The 12003-nt window shown below is 43.0% G+C and overlaps 2 protein-coding genes across 4 annotated transcripts in view; one reads left to right on the plus strand and one right to left on the minus strand.

The window, feature by feature from the left end:
* LOC128735104 (protein CBFA2T2) overlaps positions 1 to 12003 on the plus strand; it is a 179707-nt gene that overhangs the window by 12417 nt on the left and 155287 nt on the right. The gene's annotated exons all lie outside the window — the stretch shown is intronic.
* Positions 5205 to 8468, minus strand: LOC128735558 (UPF0746 protein DDB_G0281095-like). The gene is made up of 3 exons (XM_053830040.1): positions 8444 to 8468; positions 7783 to 8150; positions 5205 to 5426 (listed from the first exon to the last, which is right to left on the minus strand). The coding sequence occupies exons 1-3, from the start codon at positions 8466 to 8468 to the stop codon at positions 5205 to 5207; spliced, it is 615 nt and encodes a 204-aa protein (XP_053686015.1).

The raw sequence follows: 12003 nt of genomic DNA on the forward strand, positions 1-12003 counted from the left end.
CGATTATGATTTGAGCGACCATTGACCATTGACCAAATGAAAATTTCATTTTTGCTAGTAGAGGAAAAAAGTCGCATTAAAGTTATCGGAAGAGACTATCTTAACTATATGGTAAGATATGCGCACCAATTAGAAAACAATAACTTCGTACGTTCGATCGAAAGTTTGTCGTTGGGCTTGAATTGATCACAGGAAAACAAGCCGCCGTAGGAGCCAGTCACAGTCGATTAACAGACCTGTAAGTAGATACCTACACGTTTTCGAAAGCATGTTGGAAAGAATGGAGTCCGTTTGGGTGTATGTCTCTTGGTTTTTTCTCCTACTTGCACCGGGGAAAGCTGCAGCTGCCAACCGATAAAAAGCTTGCTTGCTGCTGACTGACCATCACCGAAAGATGAAACCACCGCACGAAGAAAAGGATTCAGAGAAAGGGTTTTTTGCAAAAATACAGGAGAATGTTTGTTTTGAGACTTTTCATTGTGAGCTACATTTTAGAAAAGACGGGTTGGAAAATGCTGGAATATGACTTGCACAGGCTGTCCATAAACGTTTCCCTTTCGACAAAAAGTTTTCACAGAGACTTAGTTAGGGGAGATTGGTTTCAAAAACCTGTTATGCGTGGATATTTTCGGCAGAATATTTGTCCTCCCACTGACAAAACCAGGGGGCCTTGAAATAATGTGCTGAACATCCTAAAACAAACCGTTTGCGTGTATAAATTTGGACAAAATTAAGAGACGGGCAAATCGAGTTGTGTCACCGTTCGAATCATGACGTCTGCTGGATGAAACGACCCGTTTGCTTCCTGCCACTATCTTTTGGTCGCTTTCTCACGCACGCCAGCCTGCAAGACCATCATTCTTTTGCTGCCTGCTGACGATGCTGTGCTCTCTGCTGTGTACCGATGACGAACGTTTAAACATAAGGGTTGATGTTGATGTTGCTGTGGCTATCAAGCAGATTGTGCTGCATCAGGATGAGGCTAACTAAGTTCCCCTCTGTGTGGGCTGCGGTACCGGTGTGTACATCGTTCTTTGATTTACTCCCGCATTTTCGCAAGCAAATGACGATGCTCCGTTGACGAAGTTTGATGCTCCCGGCATCGTCACCGTCGTCGTCACCGTGAACTGGGCCATTGTAGTTCATCCCGTTGTTCACATATAAGGGAGTTCTTCTAGGAGGAACCGTCCTTCTCGAAAATGCGAATGCGATATTATTTCATGGAAAGAAAAACATGTGTGCACCCTCTGTGCTTGCAGTTTTTCGGTGAAGTGAAGGTTTGTGTTTGCTTTATCTCTCGTCCTCGACCAAGTGCGTCTGCGACGATGCCGACGTACGTTGGCTGTTATGGTTGCAGCAGCTCACAAACACACGCACGTACACAGTTTGCATAATGCATTTCGGCAGAATCTTTCCACTCGGTTGTGCAAACAGCGCTTTGTGATTGGACCAACTTGGAGGAAACTCTCCGGATGCGTCTTTGCGGTTGGAGGACTGACCCGATTCGGTGTTCAACCTGGATGGTTACGTATCGGGCTTACGGGAAATTTCTTCTACGGAAGCATTTTGCTCGACCAGGGTAGTCACAAAATTCATAGTATGCCAGTTTTTTTCATGAATTAACTCTCAATTTTCAGTTTGTTAACATTCGTTTACTCATTCTTTTGATCCATTTGATTCATTTAATATATTTAATTAATTTGATTCGTTTGATACATTTGATTATTTTTTTCATTTGGTTCATCTGTTTTATTTGATTTATTTGATTCACTAGATTTATAAGTTTCATTCGATTAAGTTAATTTATTTGATTCATTTGACCGTTTTATTCATTCGAATGCGATTTAACTATTTCATTGTTTTAGTTGATTTCATGTAAAAACAAAAACTAACTCAAACCTCTCAACAGTAAGCCCGGCGAAACTCGCTGCAAATTCCATGGATTTGAGCTGCTCCCAGCATAAAACCCCATCAAAAGAACGCCCCGAAATGGATGGAATCAGCAGGGAAACTGACTGGTTTGGTCCAGCATGTGCCAGCAGCTGAGACCGTACCCATTTAGTTCTGGGTAAAAGTTTCACTCGTCGTTGGCGGTGGGACGGGCGAAGGGATATGAACAGCGGAGGAATGACGTGCGCCGGAATCGGGAGCTTACACCAATCGTTGCACACTATTGGGCTTTAGTTTTCACCCCTTTTCCCAACTGTTTGCCCAATATAGCAGAACCATGTTGGGAGCCATTCGGTAGCCGCTGTTGCTGACGCTGATGCTCAGGCGATCGCATTCGGCTGTGTATAGCACAAGCTACCTATATAGCGATGTGGCGAAGGCAAACTGAAGCTCGAGATTGAGTCTGCCAAGAGAGTTGAATGGGAGAAACACCAGATGCATTGTATGTTCGAGACACCTGTGACCACTAAAAAATTGTTAATGGAATTGGAGATTTTTGTTTTCCTTCCACAGTCCGGTACAGCTTTTCAAAACGACTCTCCTAAAGGTCGGTCCGCCTGGCTGAGGAAATTCCTTCGCCTCAGTCAGTCGCTATTGCTTGAGCCTCGAGTGTTTTTGAGCTTTAGCTGGAATGGGGATGAACGATTGTTAGAAATTGAGTTGCCTCTGCTCCTGCCGTCGGCGATTCGTTTCATGTGTACTTGGCTAAGTGTGTTGCCTCAAGTCGCCTCTGAGGCATTATCGGTACAACTTTGGCTTTATGGAGAGCCTTGCCAAAGAAAGCAGTGTTCCTGACAGGTGTGCAGGCCTTATGACTCCAACCTGGTTCGAGCTCGTTTCTGGTTAACTGCCGATGATAGATAGTTATTAGAACTTTTGGGTTGGGTGTCCAGTGTGCTGGATTTCCATTGGTTTCGAACTTGATTCTGATAGTCAGGAACTCGACAGGAAATGATGCCGTCTGCTGTTGAATTACTAAATATATACATCTATATTACATGCATTTGATATTGACATTTAGCACTAGATCCGTGAGCTGCCAATTGCAATCGTTCGATGCTCACTTTCGTCACCGGGAGAAACTTGTGGAACCAAGCCGGCAATTAATCATCGCCCATATTTCGCACACGTGCGGCACGAAACCGCGCTGCATACTCAATATCCTGATGGAACCACATTTTGGCACTTCTGTTGCTGCTGTTGCCCCGCCGGAGTTCTGTTGTGGCAATATATTAATTGCTCCGGCATGCTGTAACATTCGTGCAATACAGATATTTATACGGTGCATTTGTTCTGTTGTTGTGGCCAGGCTGGCTCATTATGTTCAGCAGATGCAATTCCCGAACCCCGGCTCGGGTGCTGGCTGCAGACTAGTGTGCGGTTTTGACTGCCGGAAGCGACCGCTAATCGCTTTCCATGGACCGCATGCTGTTGTCGAATCTGGAATTAGTGTTCTTGGAGGCAGTGCAGTTTACAATGCGCCGAGCATCGGTTTTCGAATTTTCGAAGCGCCGGCCGCTATGCTGTAAAGCGGGTGATTATGTTTCAATTAAATCTATCAATAAGAAACTGCGTCGAAAACAATGAAGTGTCAAGGGCTGACGATGATTCAAAACCTACTGATGGTAGACGACATGCTTGTGGTGTTGTGTTTGCATGTATTATGTTTTTCAAAATGCATGCAATCTAACCCATGTAACAATTTGGGTTTTATTACACTCTTATGTTGGCATTTAAGACCAAAATTGGTCATGAAAACCACCATAAGAGTACAATAAAACTCACATTGTTGCTTGGGAAATTAAGGGAAAAGATTGGCGCATCGATCTCACTTGCCGAAAAAAATATACATCAAATTTTATAGTAGAAACAATGCATTTACAACAGTTTTCATTGTGAACATTGAAACTTATGGTAAATTTATTGTAAAAGTGCCTCAAATTCAAATGTTGTTCATTTTTTTGTTTCCTATTTTATAGAATTGTCCATATTTCATTATAAATTTACTGCCTTTTTAATCAAATTTTGTTTTTTCGCCTAAAAAAATTACCATAGAGGACGATAGCTTTTACTGTAAATGAAAACTTTTGTTCGCGAAAAACTAGATTTTTTATTGTTAAGATACTTAACAACCCGTCATTTTTATGGTAGAATCTCTGAAAACCATGAAAGTTATGGTGGACAACAATAAGTTTGATGGTTTGGTTATCTTTTCAGACGATAAATTTTATTGTTTTTACAGTATTTTGTATCCTACTGTTACAATAACTTTTATCTTCGTGTTAAGGTTATTTTTTCCGGGTTGTCTCAGGAGCAAATGAACTTTAGTATCTAACAACGTCCTCCTATTATAGCTGTTGTTCATGATAGATGCCTAAGGCGTATATTGAAGGAATTTATGTTCTGCGCATTTTAAAAGGTTTATCCACATTATCAAATGAGTAGTCAAAAATTTTTTTGGACTGATTGAACTGCAAAATTATGCAGAACCATCTTGAATAAAAATAGTATTGGTAACAGAATCGAACACAACCCTTTGGTTATTTCGACGTATGTAGCTTGAAAATAGGTTTTTAATGGCGGATTTTGAAATACGTCGCACGCTTAATAAGGGGGTTGTAGAGTATTTTTTCACCCAGTTCCCGGTAGTTCAAAGGCTCACCAATATCTGCGATCCACAAAGCTTGGGGGGAAAGTTGGGTTCGAATCCGGTTATACAAACTAAATAAGTGTTGCTTTAATGACCTCCCGTTCAGAGTCGTAGCGTGACATTGTGGCGCCTTTGACGGAAGCCCAATTTGGCGCCCCCTTGTAGCCTAAATCAGTGTTTTTTCTAGGTTTATAATGTTTCCGTGTTCGCCCTTCATACACGACATACATAGACGTCGGCATATTACGGCACATTATTCAACTCTTTCGTAGCCTTGACGATCCGTTTTGGCGCGTTGCTTCTTGATGAAGGCTTCCGGTAGGTACTTCGTACTGTATCTTCGCATCTCTTCATTTACCGTAAATCCCAAACAAAGCAACAGCGGCTTGAACATTTTCTTCTTATTTATCGTCAGATACAGAAGGATCTTCTTGACGTCATCGCTTATCTTCTTGGTGGGGACGTAAGGTACCCAGTCCTCAGACAGTCGTTGCCGCCCAGTGTCAAGTAGTTTTCGTCCCCCATTATTACCGTAACATCGTGCTTCCCCGGAATGATGTTTTCTCCAGTATCTTCAGTCGTTCGCTGGGCGATTGCATGCTACTCAGACACAGCCAGCACCGACGGACGTTTCCGCATAAAAATGTCCATTTTGGTTTAGTACTTCTTCACTATTTAGCCGGTTGCTCCGGGCTACCGGCCGGAATGATGAGATCACCTTGCTCTCAGTCTTCAGCTTCTGCTGTCCATTACTGTCGCACAGCACTGTCGGGTGGCCGGAACCTGGTTTTCGTTCAACGCTTTTGCCTTTCTCGCGGGAGAGGATCTTGTAATTGCCAGATTGCGTCTATCCAGCGTATCCGAAGTGCTTCACCATATCCGACTTCTTCGCAACGGGGTGGAGTTAGCAGTACGAACAAAGCATCGAGCCTAATTATTTGACTGTTTTCGCCATGTATGCTGCATGCAAATCAACTGGTAACGTGGTATAAAAGATCGCTCAGTTCAGCTTTTGCATATATTATTGGATTGCTAATACTTCACTGAGATGCAAGCCCTTTTTGACGCCCCCAAGGGCTCGCGCCCGGGGCCAATGTTACCAAGCGCACGTTACGGCACTGCTCCCGTTACCTAATTCTTCCGCTAGATAACCTATTTTGCCTCGAAAAGGCGTGGAGCATCCGTGGCGACAAAGCCCATTTTTTCCAGAACTGTGGAACGACCGACGAGCTGGGAACGGGCTTCATAGTGTTGGGCAAAATGCAGGATCGCGTAGTGGACTGAAAAGCGATCAACGAGTGGATGCGCGTGTTGAGGATAAAAGGCCATTTCTTCAACTACACCGTCAAAAAACTTGCATTGTCCACACGAAGGTAGACCCGACGACGAGAAGGAAGCGTTCTATGCGCAGTTGGAGGTAACGTACGACAGCTGCTCACGACGAGACATCAAGATCATCATCGGGGATATGAACGCCCAGGTTGGCAGGGAAGCAATGTATTGACCGGTGATCGGGCCCCATAGTCTGCACATCGACACAAACGAAAACGGCCAGCGATGCATCAACTTTGCAGCTTCCCGAGACTTTGTGATCAGAAGTACTTTCTTTTCCCACATAGATATCCACAAAGCCATCTGGAGGACCAACGAACTTCGGACCAAATCGACCATATTCTCATCGAGGGTCGGTTTTTCTCGGACTCGAACCATTACCTAGTAGCATTACATGTGCGCTCAAAACTATCAACGGTTTATACCTCGCGACAAAGCTGCCCTTCTCGGTTAAACATTCGGCAGTTCAACAACCCGCCAGTTGCCGAAAAATACGCGCGCGTACTGGATGAAGCTCTGCCTTCCGCTGTGAAACTAGATGCTTCGACCCTCGCAAACGGATGGAGTATGATGCGCTCGGCCGTCAACAAGGCAGCGGTGCTAGGAGAGATTGCTGTAATTACCGCGGCATCACGTTGGTCAACGCCGCCTACAAGGTGCTCTCCCAGATTTTGCTGCGCCGTCTATCCCCAATATCAAGAGGATAGGGCAGTATCAGGCGGGTTTTATGGGGGCCCGTGCCACTACGGATCATTTTTTTACTCTCCGACAAATCCTTCAGAAATGTCGAGAGTACAACGTGCCCACGCATTATATTTTTGTGAATTTCAGGGTAGCATATGATACAGTTGAACGCGATCAACTATGGCACGAGTACGATTTTCCGGACAAACTGATGCGGCTGATCAAAGTTACTCTGGAGCGAGTGCTGTGCTACGTGCGCGTTTCGGGGACTCTCTCAGGTCATTTCGATTCGCGTAGAAGTTTGCGGCAAGGGGACGGACTGTCCTGTATGTCAAGCAATATCGCTATTGAAAGTGTGATTCGGTGAGTGGGCATCGAAATGAGAGGTACGAACTTCAGCAACAGTAGCCAACTCCTAGCCTTCGCAGACGACCTCGACATCATTTTTAGAAACCTTGTGACTGGGACAGCGGAGGTAATCTACGCCAGACTAAAAACGGAAGCTAGTAGGATAGGGTTATAAATCAATGCGTCGAAAACCAAATATGTGGTAGGAAGAGGCTCCTCAGAAAGCAACTGACCACCGACAATGACAATCGACGGCGTTGAACTGGAAGTGGTTGATAAATTCATATATTTGGGATCTCTGGTCACCGCCGACAATAATAAGAGTAAGGAAATTCAACGACGCATTCAAGCTGGAAATAGAGCCTACTTTTCCCTCCGCAAGACTTTTCGACCAAGAAGCATACGCCGCCGCATTAAGCTGACGATGTACAAAACGCTAATCAGACCGGTAGTTCTCTGCAGACTTGAGACAGTAACTTTGCTTACGGAAGACATACGTGCACTAGCCGTATTTGAACGAAAGGTGTTGCGGACTATTTTAAGTGGAGTACAAACGGGTAGTGCAGAGTGGCGTAGGCGTATGAACTACGAGTTGCAGGCACTACTTGGAGAGATTCCCGTCGTACGCCTGGCGAAAGTAGGGGGACTACGATGGGCCGGCCACATCGCAAGGGTGCCGGACGACTGTGCAGTGAAATCCGTTCTCTTCAAGAATCCCACCGGCACCAGAAATAGATGGACCCAACGTGCTAGATGGCTCGACCAGGTTAAAGCCGACTTGCGTGTGTCGAGACGCGCAACGAATTGGCGACGTGTACAATGGAGAAAAATTCTTCATCTTGTTGTTGTTGTTGTTGTTGTTGTTGTTGTTGTTGTTGTTGTTGTTGTTGTTGTTGTTGTTGTTGTTGTTGTTGTTGTTGTTGTTGTTGTTGTTGTTGTTGTTGTTGTTGTTGTTGTTGTTGTTGTTGTTGTTGTTGTTGTTGTTGTTGTTGTTGTTGTTGTTGTTGTTGTTGTTGTTGTTGTTGTTGTTGTTGTTGTTGTTGTTGTTGTTGTTGTTGTTGTTGTTGTTGTTGTTGTTGTTGTTGTTGTTGTTGTTGTTGTTGTTGTTGTTGTTGTTGTTGTTGTTGTTGTTGTTGTTGTTGTTGTTGTTGTTGTTGTTGTTGTTGTTGTTGTTGTTGTTGTATATCTTTGTAAAATTCCAAGCTCAGGTGCAAAGTTCGAGATTACTCAACCCACGATTCTGACTGCAATTAACAAAATATTTTTTTTTTGTCTTCTCGCCCTAAGTTGCTGGCCACTCAGCCTGAAGGCCCTATTATTAACAATACTGGCACCTATGTTAGTTTTTCATATAAAAATCAGCGGCGCTTCTTTTAGCGAAGGTGGTAAATTTTGCAAGAGTGTTAGTAAGCTCTGCAAAATTCTGTATTGGTGTTTGTTCGATTATGTTGGCATGGCGGTATGAATATTAGCACTCACTCATACAGATGCATCTAAGGACCATCTTGGCCGACCTGCCATCAGTGTCTCCCGACTATAGGCAGAGCTGCCAGTTTTCTTGTTACAGGGGTTTTCGCTGATATTCACTGGTTCTTTCGAACAGCGTAAATCTGGAAGCAATCATTTATGTTCCCCGTATTCAAGGCAGGTGGTAAAAGAAATGATCGTAATTATCGTAGAATTGTTTCGCGAAGTATTCTTTCCGCAGTGAAATTGCTATATCTCTTCGGACCAAAATGGTAATGAATTTTCAAACTTTTTAGAAACGATGGGGCTTATATTGTTCAAATTCCAACAAATGAGGTTTTTATCCTTAACCGCTTGGTTACTTAACCGATTCGTCACATGACTGCCGGTTTTGAATTTAGTCACAACCAACCACACTAGAATCAACTCAATCAACGAGTGTTTAGTATTTTGATGTTCAACCATTTAGTTTGTAAGTTATCAGCAGAACGTTCCAAATTCCAATAGATCAATCGTTCGTAACTACTTAAGTACTTAAGCAGAAGAGTGGATTATAGGTTTACTGTTTTGATTTAATCATCCATAAGGATCAAGCTTATTATACGTAAAAAAGTAATGAAAGAAAAGTCTTCAAACAGTGAAAACTACTTAACGACGATGAAACGTTCATCAAGTTCTTGCTCACTTAAAATATCATGAATCCATTCAATCTGGTGCGATAAAGGATCTCTGTTCGAACAGCAGATGATGAGCTAATCAGAAGCGGATCAGTTATGTTTGAACTAAGCCTGCCATCCCGTCTAGCATGTCGAGAAATAACAACAGACATGCACACACCCACACACACATACAGGCCAAACGTCATCCGTCAAAAGCCGCGGTGAATTCGGGCCACCAACAAGCTATCGCATACTGCGCCATTTATCGGCGGATAAAGATCTGCTTCATCGAACCGCGGAATCGACGTTGGCACGTGAACGTGATTATGCGTGAATGTTATCAATGATAACAGTGGCTGGAAGTGCTTTTCGTTGAAGCGCGACAGGATGTAATGAAAATGTACTCCAAAAGCCGAACTAGTGCTCTGGGTAGCTAGGATTACCGCTTTTCCTTTACCGTTTACCGGGCCTGATGCCACGGGAACCAGTTCGCATATAATTTCCTAATCAATCAGAAGCCATCAATTTCCGTGGTGGCCGGGTTGCGGTTGTAAGCTGGTGGTCGTCGATAAATTATAGCTGGTTGAGGCCGCGGGATGAATAGCACATGTGTACTTTCGGTGCGTGATAGTTTACATCTGTGAAAATTTAGCCCAAACTACTGTTCTACTGTTGTTTTCTTATTGAATTTTGACTATAAATATTAATATGCTAGAGTAACAAAATCTAAAAACAGCTTGATGAAGCTTAAGTCTTTGAAGGGGCATTTTGTTAAAGAACCTACACTCTTTTCGTATTTTCGTTTCATTTTGTAAAACATCTGTTTGGGCTGCGCAAATTTTGTTCTTGTAGCTGTAGCTTCCTAATCTACACAACTCATAAATGGTTCATTCATACCAATTCCGATCTCAACAGTCTATCTCTACCCAGAAAAAAATCAAGATAAAATTTATTCAAATCTATCAAAATAAACTTGTTCTACACCCATAATCGGGAGGGCATAGTTTCATCTCGGTTTACCTTCGAAAAAATCCAAATACTCGAGAACTGCTTCTGTTTTCTTTTCATTACACCAATGCTCGGCCGTCCCCATATGGTCAATTTACAAAGCATTAGGGTACTGCCCCAGCAGCCCCGCTCCGATGCGTGCCGCCGAGCTCCCATCACCAATCCCGTGTTACGTCAAGATGAAGCGAACTTTTCGTCCATTTATCTTCGTCGGCACAGTTGGACAGCGTAAATCTAGCTGGTGATTGCCAGCCAGCCACTTGGTGCCGGAAAAAGCCTATATAGTCTCTAAACTTTCAAACTAAGCTTTCGTCAGGTAGTTTACCACACGGTACGTACGGTTTGAGTTTGACGATGACGATACTTGAATCGAAGGTTTTACGATGATGGACGGAGCGGAGCAGGTGTGTTCGAGACAATTGTGTTTTATTCATTTCTTCAAAATCACTCCGACAGATGGTGGTAGGCCAGAAGTGCTCCGTGAGTGGTTAAACCAATGAATTGAAATTCTTCTGAACATTAGATTCATACAAGCACTTTTTATTTACCTAATCACGTAGCATAATTCATTACTTAGACGAACTAAAAGTAATGAATTAGGGATTCTAATGTAAAGTTCATTTTACTTGCAAGCAATTAATTAATTTTCAGTTTTTTGCTCAGTAGATGCTCATTTGATTACAGCGCCTCAGCGGAACAGAATTCGAAAAAGTAGTGCAAAGTGCATGGTAGAGTTAATTATTATCTAAAAGGTTGTTGAAGAAAGCATAGTTTTATCTATTGTATTTACGACACTATGGAGCTGCTACTCCGTTGGTAGCCAAATGAGCACTCTTTTTGCTACTAACGGGGTAGCAACCCTATAGTGCCGTAAAAACAAAAAATAAAACTATACTTTCTTCAACAATATTATAGATAACTAGCTGACCCGACAAACTTCGTATTGCCATAAATTAAACTACGTTGTACATAAATCGAGAATCTCGGATGACCTTTGTCACAATCTCGAGTCTTGTAAGTTGTTTTAATATATAAATCTTCCTCACAGTAAAGTAGAAAACATCTCCCCCCATCGCTCAGCCTGATAAAATAAAGCAGATAGCATTTAAATATTCGCCATCATTACGAACCATTTCGCCGAATACCATTTTGTGGAACACCAATTCTCGGTTGACCAGAACGCGGAATATAGAGTTTCGCAGAATACCATTTCGCGAAAAACCTTACGCGGGATATACCATTTCACGGAAAATCTTTTCGTAGAAAGTACCATTTCGCAGGGGTGACCCAACTGAAGGAAAGTAATAGAGGTCAGTAGATCTAGGAAAAGAAATAAACCTAGATAGAGGTGATCTCTACGGGGGGCTGCCCCCCGCAGTGGCCGGCGCTTCCGACGGCAGGTCGCCGGCAATACTCGCAGCCTATGGTCGACTCGCGCTGAATTATCTAATGTTACTATTGATAGTTTTTGGTGGTCTTGTTATTGATTAATGTTTTATGAGTCTAAAATTTCTCGAGTTTGATTAGTTTTTGAGTTACGAAAAAATTTCTGTTTTATTTGTATGAGAGTCCTTATCCCCCTACCCTACCACTTAATTCACCATATAAAAAATTCTTGTCTCCAAAAACACCCACATGTCAAATTTGGTTCCATTTGCTTGATTAGTTCTCGCGTTATGCAGAAATTTGTGTTTCATTTGTATGGGAGCCCCCCGTCTTAGTGGGGGGAGGGGTCTCTAACCTTCATAAGAACTTTCCCTGGCCCAAAAAACCCTATATGCAAATTTTCACGCCGATCGGTTCAGTAGTTTTCGATTCTATAAGGAACATAGAGCAGACAGAAATCCATTTTTATAGGCATAGATTTGTATGGGAGCCCCCCCTCTTAGAGGGGGAGGGGTCTTT

This window comes from Sabethes cyaneus, chromosome 2 (assembly GCF_943734655.1).
Source record: "Sabethes cyaneus chromosome 2, idSabCyanKW18_F2, whole genome shotgun sequence".
NCBI classification, from domain to species: Eukaryota; Metazoa; Arthropoda; class Insecta; order Diptera; family Culicidae; genus Sabethes; species Sabethes cyaneus.